We start from the raw sequence: 22190 nt of genomic DNA, 5'->3' as shown, positions 1-22190 counted from the left end.
TTTGGTTGAGGCGGGAGGCTTTTGAAGCCCGATTCTCTTGTGCTTCCCTGTACAAAACCACCGTCCAACACTACCTCCTCTCCTTCGTTAACTTTGTTTTAAACCACCAATAGAGTCATGAATAATGGTCGAAAATCAAAATCAGAACATTTTTGCCACTTGCATTACATTTCAAGAGATAATGTAATTGTTTATGCAGCACAAAAGCAGGTACATGATGGATGGATGCATTTATATACTTATATACTTATGCTGCTTTAATGTAATTAATGTAATTATTATGAGTCAGACTTTGGGAAAAGTGTACTATGAATGTTATATCTCAAGGATATGGACAAAGTATTCGATTCACTTTTTATTTATGTACACCCGAACATACACGGGGGCTGCCGGTTCTCTGCCGGGCAACAACAACACAGACACACTACAATCCCCACAATGCCTTGTGTCAACTACAACTACGGCAGCCCTAGTAAGTCCAAATACACAAGAAATGAACATGTAAAGTTGTACCTGTGATCTGGTCCTTGAACCTAATCACATCTCGGTGAAAATCTCTGGTTTCCTTTAATACCGTCTACCTTTTGGTGATGTTTTATGGAGTTGTACATTTTACTACACATCCACTGTATGAATCAGTACTGGATGACATGTTTCATGCTACATGATTATAATAACTTAAATATTCGTCTTTACTGCAATACAAGGATAATGTTAACGTAGTTTTAGGTGAGCACAACATTAACAGTAGTTGCATTTGTAATCGTGGTTGTCAAGTCAGCTTCAAGCGTTAAGTCATTTTGTTATCAGTACCAATCAACTAGAGGGAAATGATGTACGAATCGGAACCATTCAGTGATTTCTTTTAATTACTGTAAAAAATGCATTGAAAGAAAATGACAGGTGTAGCAAAACTGACTCAAAGTGGGAATAGGGAGAGAATAGGTCGAGTAGAAAAGACTGTATAAGCCCAAATAAATAACTAAACAACAAAGGAGTACCACCATTCAGTGACGGGGAGACTCATCTTGTAGCTCATGCTGTGAATATTGTCTGTGCCACTGACAGACTGTCTGACACCAAACCTGAAACAGAAATGAGATGTGCCACAAGCAGATAAACCAGCCGTCTAATCTTTGATATCAGAATAATGTGCCAATCGTATTTTGCTGCCATCACCTGTTAAAGTGTTGGATGTTTTCATATGTCATGTTTTAATTTGAAGAGGGAGGCGACTCATTCATGAGAGACGAATGCAGTAATTGTCACGTACTGTTGGTTATTTTCTGCAAGCAGAGATTTGTGTAGTTCAGACAATTTTTGTGTTGCTGTGTATATTCTGAGCTGGTTGGCTGATGGTTGTGTTGACACTAATTGGTGGTTATGGTTTGTATTTATTGTGAAGGATAGATGGTTGTGTGAAGTGCAAGAAAAACACAGTCGTTGCTGCTGCTTTTTTTATGAGCAATAAATGCTCTCATCAGGACTTGGCTTATCTTTTCTGGAGTTGTTGTCATTCAGCCACCAGGGAGGTTGTAGAGATCAGGGTTGAAGGTTCTGAAGAGGATCAGGGACCACGGAGTCCACAGGAGAAGCTAAAGGTTGAGGAGAGCAGTGTTGTAGTGTCGTATTCATCTGGATGAGCTTCATCAGGTCGTCACCTGAAATGGTTTTCCAACCGTCTTGAAGGAGGTTCAGAGATGCTGAGAACTCATTGGCCCTTTTGCTTTCACTCTGCGCTCCGCTTCATCTGGAACCATCTGGATTGTGTTTAGATCAAGAAGCTAAATCATCTGGCAATACTCTTAATACTCTCAATACTCTCCTCTTTGGTAAAATAGTCCTCACACAAGTGTTTAAGTGGTGGCCATGATAAGGAAAAGAGGCTCAATGCTTCCTTTAGAACCTGCTTCAGCCTAGGAAACACCGATGCTTCCTTTAGAACCTCCTTTAGCCTAGGAACCACTGATGCTTCCTTTAGAACCTCTTTTAGCCTAGGAACCACTGATGCTTCCTTATGGAACGTTAAGAATCGTTATGTTATGATTATGTAAAACACAAATGACACTACACAAACTAATGATGGGGAAACTACCTAAACTCAAAAACCCCCTCTGCCATGGCAACAGATGGCCAATTGCTTGGGCGTCGGCATAAAAGAGTTTCTGGTCTGTTGCCCCGCCTTTTGCCACTGCAGGATGACTCCTCCCTTCAGCACGGTAACTCAAGATAGAAAAATTAGTTAATACAACATAAACGTGGCAATGATAATCTTTCAGTGTGAAAATGTGTGCACTTCATTTAAACAGTGTAAGACTAGGAAAAAAGTTATAAATAAAGAGAAAAGTCAAATGTGTAGTGTGGACATGAAAAGTTTGGGGTGTGGCTACAAAACAAGGAAGTGAGGTGAAGTGAATGAATGACATCACTTTCAGTCTTCACTGTGTGGACTTGTCCATCACAGACCACAGGGGACAGTGAGAGAAATCACCTTTTTGTTGTCCATTTTCAGAAATTTGTAGTTTCTTCACCATGGCAGATGTCACTGAACTTCCCCGCCGTCAGATTATTATTACGTCACCAGTGGAAGTGCGGTCGGACTGTCAAAACGTGATCGTCTTTCACTAACTCCTTTAGGAAGCCTCCTAACACCTTTCCTTAACCCTGTGACGTCATCCAGGAGGTTAAGGAAAAGTGGATAGAAAAGGAGCTAGAAGGGACTATTAGGAACCATCCCTTGTCTTACTTTCCTCATGTGAGCCAGTTTCCTCGTAGTGCCGGATGGTTTGCCCGACGGCACTTTGGCGACACATCCATCGTTTTTGCAAGTTTCTGGACTGACTGACCATCATTACTTTAAAAACTGATGGTCAGTCTTTTCTCTTTAATTAGCTGATTGGTTCGTACCATAATATAAATTCTAACAATTGTTAAATAGGCTGTTGGCTTAGTACCAACCTGACTTTGCGCGACGAAACTGACGGTCCCAGACCCGTTAAGAAGACAAGAAATTCCTCAAATGAACCTTGACAAGGCTCAGCTGTAAAGTGAAAAACGCTTCAGGCGACTCATGAAGTGGTGTGTTGAAACTTTTCACTGGTAATGTCGTCAGCCCATCCCTCTTCTATACAACTCAATTCAGTGTCACGGGTTGAACGTCCATCCTGGACACAGTCACATAGTCACACACCTACAATTAACCTCATATAAATGTTCTTGGACTGTGTGAAGGAAAACAAGAACATGCAAACCCAACCTGCAGCCAGACCAGGTGTAACCACTACTGCACTGTACAGCCAGCCTAATTTATCATCCATATTTAAAGAAGTAGAAGAGTACGAATGCAGCCAGCAGGATAGTCAATGTGTTTGCTTGAAGGACTCGTTATTGTAATCATGAGAGGAAATGTTGACAGTCGTGTTTAAAGCTGCGTATTTGCTGTGGCTGCAGAAAACCCAAATCTGCAGTGTGAAAGGAATATGTTTACTACCAGACAGCTTCTGTGTCGCAAAAGCCGCTTCCAAGCCTTGGTGGAGAAATAAAAAAACATTTTGTTTGGCAGAGAGCGCAATATTTCTAATAAATGACACATTAACAGCTTAATAAGCTCTAATATAGGAAAAGTGTCACAGTTTACTGACTCTAACATTAAATTGCTTTTTGGGATTTCTTCCTCTATCGCAGAGGGAACTGAGGATTGTTGTGCAAGAAATGTAGTAAAGTAATTACCTGTATATAACCAGATCAAAGCAATGAATAAATAACTGAAAGAAGAAGAGGACAGGAGGACACTTTTAAGTGATGAATTTAGTACAAATAAAAGTTTGTTTCAAATAAACAGCAGTCGTCATTGTGCACTCGTGTAAATTATCTTCCTGAAATCAGAGTAAGGGCTTTTCATAACGGTCAGTGGCATAACATGATCTGAAGTAAGGGTGAATATTGAGTCACTAAGCATTTAATACATTAAATGAAGATTTTAAAAGAGCGTATAGAATCGCAGAAAGTTCAAGAAGGTCCAAAGACATTCACATTTTGGGGATAATATAAATATGCTATTAAACATATAAAAAACACAGAATAATACTAAGGAATGACTCTGTATGGTTAAGATTAGTAGGATTGATGTTCCCTGTAGGATTCTGTAAAAACTTTGAAAGTAAACCAAAGTCAAATAAAACTATTGCTGTCAATAATATTAATATGAAATAATTAATCGCACAATTAAAGAAAATTAACAAATTAATTGCAAAATTTTGGGTAAATAATTGCGATTAATCAGTATTTTTTTTATCTACTTAAGACTGAAGCTTGTAATGCATATTTATTAATGGAAAACCAAGGAATTAATGTCGACTCAACACACAGAGACGATATTTAAATTCAAAGACTATTATCATAACGACCTTTCAGCTTTGAGTGAAACTGTTTCTCTCCAGGTTTAGCTAAATGAATAAATAAATAAATAAACAAGTTTAAATACATAAATAAACATATAAACATTATCTGAACGAAGTTGCAATTATCACACACACACACACACACACACACACACACACACACACACACACACACACACACACACACACACACACACACACACACACTATACAAAACTATGTTTTAAATCATTTAATTAAATTAATGTGTTGATAGACTTTGATAGAGAGGGTTGAGTGTTTCACTTCACCACTTTCTCCTCTGTGAACGTACAGCACGCATGCAAGAGCAAATGGACTGTATCAATCACATGGATGCTTCGACTGCTTTAATTGAGGAAGAGACATTCAAATTGCATCACTGCATGCAGTGCGGCCACACGGGCGGAGTCGTGGTGAGCGCCCTCACACTGAGAATACCTTTAGTTGGCCTGGGTTGGGTCTGGAGTGCAAAATACATGCAGCCAATTGGCATGCTTTGACATGAAGCTTATTGGATACTGTAAATTGCTAAAAAATGTAGAGCAATTTTGAGTGAGCTGGGATTGGTTGCAGCACCCCCGTGACCCTACAGACTCATTTGTGCCCTTATGTTTGCATGAAAACTGATCTGTGTGAGCTACAGGCGACAACGGAAGTAGTAAATGAAGAACTCAAAAAAATAAAACATTGGTTTACTCAAAATAAATTAGTTCTCAATGTTAAAACAAACAAAATATAGAATATTCAATGACAAAAAAAAACACTTTTGATGTATCAATAAAAATAGACGGGATGGATGTTCAAAGGGTTAAAGAAACAAAACTTAGGAGTCCACATTGATGAGGACCTCAAATAGAAGTCACATATAAATTATATAAAAGGAAAAATAGCTAAATCCATTGCGGTGTGATATAAAGTCAGATTTTCTCTAAATCAATCTTCTTTACTCACTTTATATAACAACGATTAAACCCTATTTAACTTACTGTGTGGAAGCTTGGGGCTCCACCTGTAAAACTTCTACACAGCCACTACATAAAAGGGCTCTGAAAACAATATATAATCTAAGATATAGAGATCCATCAAACCCACTATTTATCAAATGTAAGTCGCTAAAATTATACGATATAGTTGATCATAATATTCTTCAGATTTTAAAGCCAATAAAAAATATTGCTAAAGAACATCCAATAAAGGTTTGAAAAAAGAGAGTCGCTATAATTTGAAAGGAACAGACATCTTAAAAAAAAACAAAAAAACGGGTTCAATTCCAAAGCAATGGAACGAAGTGTCACAGTGACAGGAAGTAGTTTATGGAACGCATTTCAGAAAGAAGTAAGAGTCAGAAATTCTCCTGGAATTCAAGAAACACAGAAATGTTAAAGTATGAAAATTAGATTTGGACAGAAGTAATGGGAGATATTTGATTTGAACAAACATGAAAATGACAGTTTTGTATTTGTATGTTGTAAATACTGCACATAAAATGCCCAAAAATATCTGTAAAAGTGTAAATATTTAGAAAGTTGGACATTAACAAAATAAGGTGATTGCAAGGTAACAAAGGGGCAGATTTCATAAGACTGATCTATTCTGCTCCTTTTCATTCAGACTGTCTGATTGGAAGTGTTACTGCAGGGAGTGTTTTTTTAATTATTGCTTTTGAATGGAATAAATAAATCAACACACTGGCTGGAAATCAAGAAAATTAGGCTTGTTATTTGGAGAGTAGAACAAGAAGGACTCCGATAGCGACGGCTTGTGGGAGCACTAATGTTATTAATGAGGAGGCAGAGGCGGTGGTCTGTGACGGTAAAATACCTCCATGTGTCGTCCAGCCACTATTCGTACTTTACTTCTGATCTGAACTCTGCGCCCACAAGTGGCTGTAAGCTTCCAGGAGGAGGAGAAGAAATATAAACAAAATCAAATGTAGCAATGAATCAGCCTTCGATTGGACAAAGGAAAGATGGATTTAGCACTGTTTAAAAAAAAAAAAAAAAGATCAAAATGTCAATATTTTCATCATACCAGGGTAAAGTTGTATCAGGGCTCTTCAGACGGGTCATTAAAAAGAACCCCAAACAATTATTTACCGAAATGGTTGTCAACAGCTGACGATCAGGTAAAACACACAAAGAGAAGTTTGTCACAAAAACATAAAGAACCTTCAAGCAAAAGACAAAGCAGAGAAGAAAAGATCAAGTATGAGCGAGTGAAGCGCAGCCCCTAAACACAGGAGGACAGAGGCGTTAATCAGACACAGGAGGACAAGATTAGGCAGGGGAGAAAAACACATGAGACGAGAAGATAAACCAAGACGATGCACAAGGTTCACTCCTGATCCATATCTGCTGATCTGAAACCTTCACGTTGACCCTTGTGTCTTGGATTTCGCTCATTTTATGTCTTGACCTTGGGTCAGAATGGAAACATCAGGGTGCCTCAATGCTGAGGGAGAAAACCTTTGAATGACTTTAAGTGAACAACATCTGAACTTTGCTCCAGTTCTGCTGAACTGGATCAAAGTGTCTCCAGCAATGTGTTATTACTTTGTTGAGTTTAGTAACGGAAGCGTCAGCAGGTGCGGCTGAGTGTTAGTCTCCACCGCTAAGAAATCCTTTGCGACTCCCGAGTGTTTTCAGCTGTTGTTTTTTTATATGCGTACTTGAGATTGAATATTGTGAACAAATGGAAAGAGCTCTCAATCCCTTTTTATCCCCACTCTTGTATCAGAAGGTCATAAAAAACACAGGCTGGCTTCCTGCGCCGTGACACTCGTGTGCCATGACACCACTCAAAGGGAAAAGTCCATTTTGGTCTCCTCACCTGCTGTGACACTTACTGGGCCATTTATCCGCACCCAGGGACATTCACACATTTTAAATAAAGAGTTTAAGTGCAATCAGCCCACTGGTAAACGAGTTGGAATGAGGATTTGCAGGATTTGTCTGTGGATTGTGTGAGTGATGGCACGACCCTTCCTGTCACTGAAGAGTCTGATCTCTGATTTTCTTTTTTTTTTCTCGACTTTCTCTGTCATTCACAGGGTCACGAAAGCACAGTGGTACTCACTGGTGTCTGCAGAATATCGCACAGGAATCTGTTGACAGCTCTGATGAGGAATTCTTTGATGCCCGAGGTTAGTATTACATATTAATGTCCGAGCTTATGCTCCTGTTTATTTAACACGATTTGTCTCAGAGATGATGTGATGTCTAATACCAATAATCTTTATTAGGGATGCACCGATCCACATTTTTTCACTCCCGATCTGATCCCAATGCCCGAATGTGGATATCTGCCAATGCTATTCCGATACCAGAGCTCTGTTTGCTTTAATATTATTAATTATCATTATGGTTTATTTTATATCACGCTGTAATAAACACCAACCATGAAATGTATGAATGTATGCATCTACAGTAGAACCGGATCGGTAAGAGCGAATATAAAAAGATCAGACCAGGTGAGCAATATCCAGGCCATATTAACAGGCAATTAGAGAAAAGCAATTAACCAACAGTAAACATCACTTGATTGAACATAACTGCAGCAACACAACTTTACAGGTTGCTATTCTCAATATTTAAGATTGCAGTCATTTGAGTAACAGACAAATTTGTCTCCAGCAAAAACAACAATAACAAAGGGCAAAGTAGGATAAAGAAGAGAGCTGCAACAACATAGAAGTACATGGTATTTGATCAAGCCAATGTATTTCAACCTGAAGTACTCAGTTCAGGTGAGTCAAATCAGTCATTTAGAATTTAATTAATCAAACTGGCAAACAACTTCCTAGTCCACCAACAAATACAAAATAAAAGTGCATAGTATGCCTACGAATATAAGTATAACAAAATAAAAGTGCATAGTATCCTGCAACAAAATGTGCTAATGGATGGGCAACGCTGATTGGCCAAGTGTTGTCCCTCTAAATATATGTCCGGCTAAAACAAGTCGTCATTTTACCTGTTTTACAGTTTGATTAAAACACACATGCGCTTTCGCCAGTCTGGCTCTTGCAAGAACAAGCTGTAATATCAACGTTACATTCTGAGGGCCGGTACAATTTGTCTTAGGCGCCGGATCTGGCCCGGGTACCGCCAACCGAAGACGCCTGCTATATAGTGTCATCCGAGGTTTAGCCAATCCCAATCAAGGTAGGCCCTCCCTTTGACTCCTCCCATAATTAGGCAGCTCTGCTCTGGCACATGGCACCACGAGAGGAAGTACTTCCTCCTCTTCACAAGATGGGCATGTGTGGGCGGAGCCAGTCCAGCTCACACAGACACAGCAGATTCTGAATGCAGCTCCTATGATCCAATATTCAAATGCAGGGAAATCAAGGAGGAGCTAGAAACTTATAATACTGAAGGTTCCTGGACCAACCAGACCATGTGAAAGTATTAAAAGCTGGATAATATGACTTCTTTATCATGCCAGCTAGATTGATTGAGATCGACTTTTGACATTTTATCAGCGATGTCAGTCTGCCAGCTCAGGAATCGGTGATCTAGACCCTGAACCGGTCCGTCTCAGGCCAAACCTAGTGAAACAGACATCCAGACAACTCAGATTGACGCCTACAGGCAACTTAAAGTCACAGAGTAGCCTTTAATGCATGTTTTTGGACTGTGGGAGATCCAAGATCAAACCATACTCGAATCGACGAAACTGTTTCCCTATGGAGGAGAGAGTGCTCGTGATTGCGTTGCTCATTTATTTCCTTTGTTTTTAATCTGTGAATTGCTTTTCCATAGTGATAAATGAGAATGGCTGTATTTATATATATTTATATAGGACCTTTTAAAAAGGTTTACAGTGTGGTTTGAACCACCCCCCAAAAAACTAACAAGAATAAATAATACAAATTTTTATGCAGAGTAAAAGAATATAAAATAAAAAGTGTGGCCATAAGACACCATAACAACATTAAATAATCAAAGTTGGTATCCCAAATATGTAATTAAAGAGTTATAGTATTTTTTTTATCACGTTGTTAACTCTGTAAAACACTCATGTCTATGAAAAGGGGTTTAATGATAAATGACATACAAAGATTTTTACAATTTTTAAATACACTCAACCATGCATTCTTTCTTCCCCTTCCATTTGTAGGAACTGAGTAAAGCCACAAATTTTCTTCATTATCCACTTTTAGATCCTCAAAAGGCCCCAAACTAGAAAAAAATGTAGCTTTCTAGTGTGAATACAGTCTTATCTGCATGGATAAAGGATGAGAAAAATAAACCCAACAGGATTGTCAGGACAAATCAGCGGGCTGAGGTCATCATTATCATTTTAGGGAAAGCAGGCCAGAGGGAGTTTAAGTCTGTGATTTGCAAGAAAAAAATTAAAATGACTTTTCAGCATCTGGTAGTGACGTTGACTCTCGACTCATCCAAGCAGAACAGAACACTGAAGCGCTTAAGTGGATTACAGAGAAACTATGAATAACAATGTGTGCTGAGGAAGAAGCCAAAGATCTGAAGAGGTTTGATGCATTGGACACCATTAAAATTTACATTTCTCTTCATTCTCTGAATGCGTTCAATCTGAAAGGTTTGGTATATAGTCAATATGTTGACCAGAGTGTGTTGCTTCACTATTGATTACGATAAATGTGTATACAGAATTGAAACCAACCCGTAGAAGTCGAGGCTCATTTTCCAAAAACACAGTAAATAACTGTAAATCAGCTGTTAAATATTTTTAAAAAGTCTTTCAGAAAATATCTAATATATAGAATATCTATAATGAATATATAAATATCTAAAAAGAACTAATCAACACAAAAGTATAAAATTTCTCTCCTAACTTTGAACTGTTTAATTTCTCCTTTGCATTCAGCAAAAATGTTTCAAATTTTAGTAGAGTTAAAAAAAAAATATATATTTTTTAATCCAATCCAGCTAAAAGATAAAATTCATTACAGGATTAGGATTACAGGACTTAAAACCACAAAGTCATTAGGTTCCTGGAAACATTTCAGTCCATGTGCGATTAGCACTTGCAAAAGTGTTGCTACAGCGACAGAATCGCCTCAACAGCAACAGCAGCTCATGCAAATTGCATCTTTAAAACTCTTTTGGCCTTTTTATAAGAGCACTGAAAGCCAGGTACCTATAGTTCATCTGGCGACACGCTGCACAAACGCCATCAAACATAGAAACACATTCATTCACTTTAAATAAAATATTTCACAAAAACTGACTGGATTGAATTTCAAACTATGTATTTGCTCGTCTCATGGTCCTTTTCCGTACCTGAACTATATCAGACTCAGAATCGGGTTTATTGCCAAGTATAGTTTACACACAGTTTTCAGGGAACATGAATAGAAAACACTAATCATACCAGATTTTTGCACAACATAATAATACATATTTACAAATATAACATACAGTAAAAATGCATAACATTAGCAGTAACCATTAAAGTGTAACACCTGCTTTCATAGAAATACATACAGATATTAAACATCTTATGGAACACATACAGAAAACACAACGAGCAGGAACACATTATAATACACACTATAAATATAACCGACAGTAAAATCAGTAACATTATTATTAACATCAATAATAACCATTAAATTTCAATGCCTGGATTCCTAAAATTCATACAAAATACTAAAATATGTTACACAACAATACAATGCACAATTAAAATAGACTAATGCTGACACAGCTGGTTTTCCCTAATGTCATTTCTTTTTTAGGTTTTCAAAATATGTGCTCCAGTCTACAGTTAAGTCCTGATACTTAAAAAAAGAAAAAAAAAAAGATTAGTTACTCCTTTTTTTTTTTATTTAAAGAGTAGAGACCACAAGCTGAAATGAATGTATCACAAGATAGAGAGGAATTTCATCCCATTGCTGTGTTTACTGCTGCTTATCTTAACATGCATGTGTGACGGCGGTTCTGATTAAACTCAGGTTCACTTCAGGAGAGAGAGAGACGTCAGGACAAGAGTTTGAATTACAAATGTATCGTCACTCTTAATCGTTGTCCTCTCCTCTGCTGAAGGCCCCTCAGTGTTTATTGAGATTTCAGGCTTTCTAGAAATAGATGCACTTGAAAACATGTTGGACTGAGCTTCACCCAGAAGGAGTTCATCAAGCAACAAGCAGCACATTTTCCCCTTCAATCATCCACTTCAAGAGTCCAATGCTACAGATACTAATTAATACATTTTTACTCTTAATTTGTTCTTCTTTTTTTTTTTTAACACAAATCTTAAATATATTGTCTTTTTTTGGTTTTTATGAAAACATGATAATGAAATACGTCAGTGGGAAACGGATTGAAGGACACCCTAAGTGTCTTTCTTCGTTTTTATAGCAAATATAAAAAATGATAAGAAAAATCCTTTGTGTGGATATTCATAGTTTTTTTCCATTGTGCTTGGTCATTCACGTTTGCTTTTATTTATCTCAGTTTCCATTCACTCCCTTTCCTCTCATGCATCCTTTTTTGCCCCAAAAAGTCACTTTAGCAGCACCCGGTGCTCGAAAGCATGAAATATTGGTCCTTATCACAGCTGTGGCAGAGGCAGGGTCGCGGACTGCTCTACATGCATTTTGTGCGACAAGTGTCGAGGCGCCGATCGTTGCCGAGGGAAAAGATAACATGTGTATGTGTTGTAGGCCAACAGATGCATCTCATCACACTCAGGATCTGCGGCACGAGATTCCACTCCCACCGAGTGTGAGGGGAAAAATACCAAACAAAACAGTGTTTAATGTCACTATGAGGCCTGGCGTGGCTGGTTTACTGGCGTCAATCAATTGTAACAGGAAGAAATATGCCTGCAAATTCAACATAATATGGTAACGTGTAAATCCAAATCAATGAGTGCTGTGCAGCGCAAACATAAATCTACTCCAGATTACCCGACCGTTTATCTCTCACGCTGCTGTGCTGGAGGACTGATCGTAATTTAATCACAAACTGGAGGCACGTGGCTGATTGTTATCATCAGCGTTGGCAACAACTTAAATATTATGTAGGCGCAGGTGTATTGCCCCAACGTGAGCCGAATACTGGAGACAGAGATGATCTTATAGGAGTTGAAGCCACAACAACAACAACACTGGGATGTTCCAAAAAAAAAAAAAAAAGCTTAACTAAAATGATGCCAGTAAACAGGAAAATTTAACACCCAGCATTAGAAAAAAAACACCAAAAAACCATGTTAAAAACATTTTGGATGCTGTGAAGGCTTGTTACGAAAGCAGTAGACAGCAACTGAAATGTTAAACACTGTTTAAAAAAACTAGAAGCATTTCTTTTCTTTCTGGGTTCATCAATTCTCAAAAATAATTCCTTTTTGTCCACAAAATATATTCATCTTTAAATACTGACCCATACTTTCAAAAAAACAGAGTGTGTATTATAATATGGTGGAAGGGCCAATCATCCATCTTTGTACTATTTATATAGGTCTGGATGTTTTGTGGAGATTCAACTATAATGTACAGATGCATGGTTGTCAAAGGTAAAATGTTATGTTGAGAATTATGTGAACTATAGAAAATACCAATGAAATGTTTTTTTTCGATAAAACAAACAAACAAAAAAATGTCAATGAAATATGCACAAATTAGAATTCCATTTTTTAAACTGAATGCATTTGATAGTTATTATTCTGAGCTTCAAATTAATCTTTTGAATAAAATCTTCCCTTGCTTCTTGTGCTCCTTCATGTCAGAATAGATCCAATCTCTTTGCTTTTACAAGTTTCATGGCCTCCATTGGTTCTCCTCCTTGGAGGAGGAACTCGTTATACTTCATAAGTGAAGTCAATTTAAATTGTTAGAATTATTAAATAGTTTATGTTTTATGAGCTCTAGTATGTAAGGATGTTTCCAGTCATCGCCTGGCAGTATGGACTGTATTGAATCTCTAAGATAAACATATTTAAAACGGACAGCTCCGTGTCGTTTTATGATTATTAATGTTTCGTGCTCTCGGTTCTAGTGGTTCTAAGGAATCGAGGAAAAGCTGAGTTGAGAAAGTTAATAATAAGAATAATAATACATTTGATTTATAACGCACTTTTATAACCTCAATGTGTTACAGGTCAGAGCTGTGTGTTCATTCCTCTCTTGCTACCAATCCCTAATTTAGGTTACCACATGACCGATTCCTTCACACTGGTCTGTTAATCAAGCGGTCCACATGGAAGTGAAGAGAATTTGACTTTGCATTGAGTCAATGACTGTTATTTTGCATCCAGGTTTTCTGTTTATGAATAAAGAGAAATAAATTCAACAAATCATTACTTCCCATGAGCATCAGTGATGACTCTGCCTCTCTGAAGGGCTAAAATCTTTATTTCATTCCTAAAATGCCAAACAACCATTAATGATGTGTGGAATTTCAAGTAGAAAGTATATTTTGGATGAAGGATGTTGCTTTGGCGCTCAGCAGAGATCCTCAGATTTCAAAGTTTTCTGGTCTCCTCTCTTAACTTTGGATCTCTCAATGTTTTTGAGGTATCACTGTGGTGCAAACCCTGAATTAATCCTTTTCAAGTAGCATGAAAGCACGGCTGGTCCAATCTACAGAGACGCTCATCGACAGGGAGCGTCAGGGAAAGGTGAAACACGACAAAGCAAGTCGGAAACAAGAAGAGACGGGAGAGGAGAAAGCATTTCATGGAGCTTTTTTCTTTTTTTTTGGTTGCTGTGCGACTTTCCGCTCTGAGCTCAGGGGGGAAAGTGGCGCCGAGTCCTGCACATTGTCTCAAACATAGACATGCTTGGCCTTTCCCTAAATGGGAACTAGAAGCCAGATTGTTGAAGTTAAAGCCTACTATGGTTGTTCCCCTTCAGCTGAGAGGCGGCGGCTGTAAAACTGGTCTGGTTGTTTCTGTTTCTGCAGTGGAAATGTATTTTCTTTAGCTGGGAGTGATCCAGAGGAGCCTAAATGACTGAATGGTGAAAGCATGATTGAGTGGGGCTTGTCGTATTACAGACTGGCCGCTTCAACGTCACAATTAGCTTGTGGGGAGTTTTATTGAAGGGAGTTATGATGAATGTCTTCTTCCACAATGTGCGACTCAGTGGATGGAAAAACAACACATGTACCTACAAACTGAAGCCAGAAGAGTTCTGCTCAGTTCAAACACCATTTGGGCTCTGAATGCATTCTGATTCACTGTACACGAGCTCACGTTAGATGAAATGGCATTAAAGCCTTGAGATGGACACTTACACTTTGTGTTGCTGGTGTCGTGATCATTAGTTAGCAGCTTTCCAACCTTTCACCCGTCATCCAGAACCACTTTGTACGGTCGTAGACTGCCGGGGCTGGGATCTGTTCCAGTCGACTCTGAGGGGCGAAAAAAGCCACAAACACCAGGTCACAGGCCAAACGCAGACCAGCTGACCATCATCACACACATTCACTGTTTAGGAGTTGACGGGAATGTTTTTCAGCTTGATGGAAGAAGGGAACCGTGGAGGCAGACGGAGACACTGCTGTACTCCATAATACACAATGAAGGACTTAAATCCTCATTTAAAGGAGCGGGAACGTTGACATTCTGTGTGAATAGTAAAACTATAGGATCAGCCTCATTTGTGTTGTGGCCCATTTTAATTGCACACACCAGGACAAGATGTCAAACGCCAAAGTAAAAGCCAACAAGGCCTTAAACCGCAGCTACAGAAGTATTTTCTTCTAATGGCCAATCGTGTGACCTGACTTCAATCCAGCTGGTCATTTTCACTCTGAAGAGCAATGAGGTCTCCCAAGTGAAAGAGGGTCCAGGTCCCAGAGTCTCATTTAGGGGGAGATGCTGCTCCTGTCCCTGGGTCGCACACTTCTATACTTCTACACTTTTACACATTGGTAACTGACTGTCAGGTTACTGCAGCTGTCGACTGACTGACTGTATTTGCAGTGGACATCATATAGAACTATCATGTTTTGACTGATTGTATAAAATCATCATCCTGGCTCTTAAACCTGGAGAACATGGAGCCAAAACCAACACTTTGTGAGCTGCCTATTAAGAAGTTTTCATGATGTTAAGAAAACTGCATTGTAATAGTGGGGACAGTTTTCATTACAGGGATTCTGCTCACAAATATTCCCACCAACAGCGTGCCTTAACTGTGTGGGCTTTAAATCTGCATGTCTCTTTACATGGGCTCCCGGCCTTTGAGAGAAAGTTAGACAGTAGAAGTCATAAGCCAGTCTGGATACAATGCCAAATGTTTACCACAGGATGTAACTCTGACCCTTTTATAGCCGGATATTTGTGTTTCTCATTAGTCAAGTTACTCTATAATGCTCACGTTACAGCAGTGAAGATATAGGGTGGATTCAGTCATAAATCCATTGAAATAGTTTCTAAACATCCTCACGTTAGTCTTGATTATTGTTTTTCTCCAACGCTGGGATGAGGAGCACTGACTATTATAGCTACTCTCTACCGCCACCTCATCCACAAAAGTGACATTTCATTTCATTTTTTATTTTCATTTATTTATTCATTTCCATCATGTTATTTCCTTTTTCTCAGCTTTCATTCCATTGAATGTTTCCACAATTGAAAAGGAGCACTTATAGATAAACTTATAGTGGGTGCCCCTTTCTTCAAACACATAACAGGAAGAAATATACAAAATGGACTGATGCGCAATTTACAGAATATTAATATCGGTCACACAGACACAACTCATGTAATTTCCGCAGGTTCAAATCAAGGTTGCATGTAACTTATTTTAGCTCATAGCTTACAAACCAAAAATAAATAATTAAATAAAAATATGTTACCTGCAGTTCACTGACAAATCATATTTCAGCAAAATCAATGTAACATTTAACTTAATTATTGTGGCTCATAGGATTTGATTGTTGTTCATTTGAATTGTCTGATTTACATTTTACAGACTGCACCTTTTTCAATCAATACATATTTCTGTATTGATAACGTGAGGGACACTGTTGTGTTGCAGCAGCATAAACAACAGAAATAGTGCAATGAACACATAACTTATCTAACATATACTATTTAGTTGTATTCGATTTCATGGTATGATAATCATAAGAAAAAAGAAGTTAGTAAGAATATCATAGATAAAATATCAATATTTTATGATGTAACTTAGTATTCTGATTATAAGGTATAGAAAAAGCAACTACGTATCTTTTTTTTTTACAGTCAGTATTGACATATACTATATATTTGCCATAAAACTCAACTTTTCTCTTTGGCCTTCGACACCACATGACCTATTGCCTTTATATTTTACTAATCTTTTTAATGTCTTTTATATAATACACTTTTTTTTTTATCCCATTTCAATTTGTTTTCGCTTCGATTCATCGTATTGTTTGTATTTTTGTTATCAATTTTTTTTGTAAATGTGTGAACTTTGCACTTTTACACCTTAATTATTCTTTGTACATCACATTGGTCCACTGTGGTGTGTTTGAATGTGTCAATTTACAATGTGTGTCTGACCTTAAATACAGTTGAGACGAAGTTGAATGTAGGCCATAGACATTACAAAAAGAATAAAATTTACTGTGGGAGTATTTGCTTTAAAAATAGACATTAAATTGTAATGAAAATAAATAATCCTTGGATACAAATCTTCAGCTTCAAACACAACGTTTGGATCTGCAGGATTATTTTAATGAGGAATGTTTCACACGGCACCATTGTGCAGAATAGAATGTGACATTCAATCCATGGACGTTGTTCATTTGGTTTTGTTTCCGATGGAAAGGCGAGCGTTGCTCCGTTTGCCAGCCGGTGTTGTTTTGTGTTTCTTGGTGTTCAAGTGAAACTTGGTGCAGGAAACACGGCTGTTTGCTGGAAACTTTGATGTTTCTATATCTACAGATCAACTCTTCTGACATGTTGCTGCGTCCAGCGGGGAGACACACACACACACACACACACACACACACACACACACACACACACACACACACACACACACACACACACACACACACACACACACACACACACTAAAGCAGAGGTGCTGTCATCGAGAGCCGCAGATTGACATCTAGATTTCAAGTGAAGATCTTGTTTGAGGCTCTGACCTCCATCTTCACAGGTCCAGAGCACAAAATGTTCATTTTCCACCTGCGGCCAAAAAATCCCCGGTTCGTCTCCAAATCAGAAACTTTGCATTTTTTTTTTTATGTGTTTTTTTTAAATAAGCTTATGTGTATGGTACATGTAGTATTCTTATATTATATACACATTTTCAATACCCATTTAGAAGAACATAACAAATATTTTATGTAGCGCTGTTCTTGACGCTCAGACGCTTTACATTGCATTATTTATTCCCTCCATACTGGATGGTGGTAAACTACGTATGTCGCCACAGCTGCTCTGGGGCAGACTGACGGAAGAGTGGCTGCTAATCTGCACCATCAGCCCCTCTGACCACCATCACCAACCACTCACTCTCACACTGCATACACACAGAGTTTGGGGTTCAGTGTCTTGCCTAAGGACTCTTTGGCATGGAGGCAGGCAGAGATGGGAATCGAACCTGCAACCTTCCGATTGGGAGACGCCCGCCCTACCAACCGCCCGCAAAATGACAACATCAACAAAAACGGGACCCTCCCTTCTCTTTCTCCTCCTCTATCCTTTTCCTGCTATTAATATAGTCTATTGTCATTAAGTAAATAATAAACAAAAAACAAATAAATGAAATTTACCTTTTCAATTTATACTTTACACAGCAGGCCCTCCATACAAACACCCATACTGAGAGTCTGCAACAAACCTTCCATCCAATCAAAAGAAGGAAAAAAAGAGAAAGATGGATGCCCTCCATGTCCTTCCTATACTGTATGTCTACTGCTATATCTCTATTTATTCTTTTCCCTCTTTCACCATGTGCCCAAACACCCGCTTCCTAAATTCCTAAATAATGTAATGAAATGATACTAAAACAAATCTGATTAATGCAAACGCAAAATATAAAAGCATTACTTAGATATGTTAATTAAATCAAAACAAAAAGACACAAACAAACAAGTAGATATTAATGAAAGTGGTTTGTAAATAATAAAATAAGACAATTGTGGGGTGGTTATAGATAGACATATAGAGGCTTTTCAATGAAACAAGAAAAGAGGAAGAGATTTGAAGTTCACATTAAAAGCTGAGTAGCTCCTCTCATTATGGAGAGATTGAAATTTGGTGGCTTTGGTGGTTTATAAAGATAGCGTTACACTCTTCTCTCTGTGAATTATTTGGTGATTTGCACTCAGCGAGGGAGCCGCGGGGCAGAAGCACGACTCGGCATCGAAAGTTTTACTTTAAGCAAGACAAAAACATGGAGGCTGTTCGGCCAGAGACGGAACGCCATGCAATTATTTCCTCTGATGTCTTGACGCTGCCTTCACTCAATAATTTGTGCGTGTCTAAATATTGCAGTCTTCTCAGTATTGTGTTCATATTTGATGACTTTAGCTCGTGGTGTCATGGTGGCGTCATCTGCTGTAAAAAACCCAGAAAGGGCTCCGCGAGCGGGAAGAATTTGTTTCATCAGGTTAAACAAAACCGTCACAACAATGTGTTTCTGACAATAACAAGGTCGGCTGAGCTCAGACGACACAACTGACGTCTCTTACTGGTATTTCATCCTCATGAATTGCTGCTGCTTCAATAGGCCAGGCGTGTCGAACAGATGAACTGTTTAACATATTGCTGTACGGGTGTAAGTGTTTTGGTCTTGTATGACTATTCCTCGCTGCGGGGTTCATTCACAGTATAGAATACATTCCAGTTCATTTAATCTCTAGAAGAATAAACATAAATTCTCCTTATTTCCAACATTCTGCTCTTTTATCTTACTGCAAAGAAATGCTTCACAAGCCTTGTTTTTATTTTTTAAATGCTGTTAGAGATTTAACGGTTTGTTTTGAATGAGTATCTCTGCTTGGACTATAAGAACATATTAATAAATATCACAATATGCCATGTTGACATACAGCATTGATTTGTAAGAATGTTGTATCTTGTGTTTTATTATAATTTTGGGCAGTGAAAAAATAAATAAATAAATAAATAAAAAAATAAATAAAAAAATAATAATATATATATATATTTTAAATATATTTAAAAGTCTCCAACCTCCAGTTGGTAACAGGATAGTCAGCCAGTCAATACTCCCCCCTGCTTCTACCAAACACTGGCTGAATGTAATGATGTCCGACTCTCACAGCGTGTAAGACCAATATGTGGACTTGTTCTGGTTTCCAAGAAAGAGAAGTCAGTCCTAAAGACTGTGAACATTCCTGCTGTCTGCAATATATGCCACCTGGAGTCAAATACTTCGGCGATACAGTGCAATTGTAATATATCGTATGGTGTTGTGCATTTTTTTTAAACTGGGTTACGGGTGGATGCTGGTTTTGCTGGTAATATTGGAAATGTAGATGTTATACTGTAGATTTGAATCAATGCAAAGATGAGAAAACTGATTTTGAAAATGACATTAGTACCCATTGTAAGCTTTGCATTTATTTCCAAAGTTGTTGTTTTCTGAGATTGTGATTCAGCTTCAGGCCTTCATGAAGCAAGCAACAATATTTGGTCATTTTAGCATTTCTCACTGTCCCATTGCATGTAGTCAGTGATATTGTGACTCCTTAGTTGCAAAAAGCACATCATTAATGGTGATATGTGTAATTCTGATAACTTTCACGGTTTCCACTACAGATTCCTCATAGTATAAATACCATATAAAGATGGTTCAAAAGTGGAAAAAAAAAGATTTCCCCCAGTATAGTAAGAAGTCAGTGCTGTGTCGAGGGTTTAACCGATAATGGCGCACAGCAGAAGTTGATACTCCAACCTGCTCTAATTGTGTGGTGGGTAATGATGCATGAGTCGAGAGGCGACAGCCACCCAGCAGACTCCTAGATGGTCTGTGAGGCGTTTATCAAACTTCCCTTATATGCTTCTCTGTTGATACCAGGTGAAACAGTCTTGACATCCTCTCCAGACACTCAGACTCCTAAAAGTGACATATTCTGTCATGCCTGTAGATTCTGTAAAGGAAATCGGCAAACGCCTTGATTTCTTTGGCTTTCACGATGCATCACAGCTGCCCGTTTTCATTTCCCAGGGTGTCCGACAAAGATGACGGCTTTTGTCAGAGAACATGAACCCCAGAATTACTCGACTCGGTTTGGGGAAAAAAAGCTCAAGAACCGAATCACTCCTCTCAAACACCGTACTCAGTTGGGTGAACGTCCGGCTCTACTGAATATAATGTTCCAGAATGTAAGTTTCCCTCTCACTGTGTTTGAGGATGAGATTCAGCTGAATGAGAAAATGACTGAAACTCTTTGGTTTTCTCAGTATTATTGTCCTTTTCAGTGTAACACGTGTTCTGCCTGATGAGTATTACTTCATATACTATTTACACTGAACAAAAATTTTAATGCAACACTTTTATTTTTGCTCCCATTTTTCATGAGCTGAACTCAAAGATGTAAAACATTTTCTATATACACAAAAGACCTATTTCTCTTATATATTGTTGACAGATTTGTCTAAATCTGTGTTAGTGAGCACTTCTCCTTTGCCGAGATAGTCCATCCCACCTCCCCGGTGTGGCATATCAAGATGCTGAAGACAGCATGAATATTGCACAGATGGGCCTTAGGGTGGCCACAATAAAAGGCCACTCTGAAATGTGCAGTTTTGCTTTATTGGGGGGGGGGGTCAGAAAATCAGCCATACTGACTGGTTTTCTACAGCACAGTGACGAGTGGGAAACCTTTGTCTGCCATTTGTTTTTAAAGCAACATAATTTTGAGATAAATGTGTGTGCCAGACATATGTCAAATGAATTGCTGCATTGCTTATTGATGCGAGCTGCTGACAAATTTGCTGCATGTTAATCCAGATTTGTTATTTGCTGACATGCATTTGAACAGCAAGGTGAATTGACAGATTGAGCCTGGATGAATGTACTTGCTGTTGGCTGCTCCTGCGTGTGATGCAGTAATAAATTGCCTCTGGACGTGAAGCATATTTGTATGCAAGGAGGATGTCGTCTATTTATTGTGAGATTCCCATCTTGCTCAGTCAGAACCGCTCTGTGTTATTTGTGGAGTGTTTGTAAAATCTGTAATGACTTCTAATGAGAGAAGAGGTCCATAAATGCTATTATATTAGTGCTTCTACCATTTAGACAATGTGAAAATAGAGTTTTAACACCCCTACGTTGGCTTTTCTGGACTGTCATCAATCAGATATGAGGGTAAAAAAAAAGGAAATGAAGTTGCAAATAGAGTTGTTGTGATTTCAGGATTATACTGACTATATTGATTATGCATTGAGAAAACTGAGAATTTGATTGGATGTATTCGATCACTTTTAGTCAAATAGACCCAACTTATAACCTACAGCATTACTAAAAACAAACAAACAAATGTCTGCCTTAAAGATTCAACAAGATTCACTTCAAACCCATTGTTGGATGTTTGTGCAACTTATAGCCTCGATACATACACTCACTGGTCAATTCAAAAGTGAGAGCACTTGTTGCAGTGCTCTGCATTTGAATACAAACTGAAAACATTCTTACTTTTTGCTTGAGATCATCAGAATTTTAAGTTTAGTCATGTGTGTCAAAAGTCGAGAAATACCCCAGGTTATGACGTGGTCCAGCTCCACTGATATATGGCAAATTAAAAAAAGAACATGTTAAATGATATCCTTGTTAAATAGCTGAATATTTCTACTTGTTAAATG

General features: G+C 38.2%; 1 protein-coding gene across 1 annotated transcript in view; it reads left to right on the top strand.

Annotated features, from left to right (window-relative positions):
* pitpnm3 (PITPNM family member 3) overlaps window positions 1–22190 on the top strand; it is a 131753-nt gene that overhangs the window by 27163 nt on the left and 82400 nt on the right. Inside the window, exon 2 of the mRNA XM_080460449.1 lies at window positions 7471–7563. Coding sequence (XP_080316575.1) covers window positions 7471–7563 — 93 coding nt within the window. The remainder of the gene's footprint in view (window positions 1–7470; window positions 7564–22190) is intronic.

Source organism: Lipophrys pholis (assembly GCF_963383615.2).
Source record: "Lipophrys pholis genome assembly, chromosome: 3".
Lineage (NCBI taxonomy): Eukaryota > Metazoa > Chordata > Actinopteri > Blenniiformes > Blenniidae > Lipophrys > Lipophrys pholis.
This window is presented reverse-complemented; position numbering and strand designations above follow the sequence as displayed.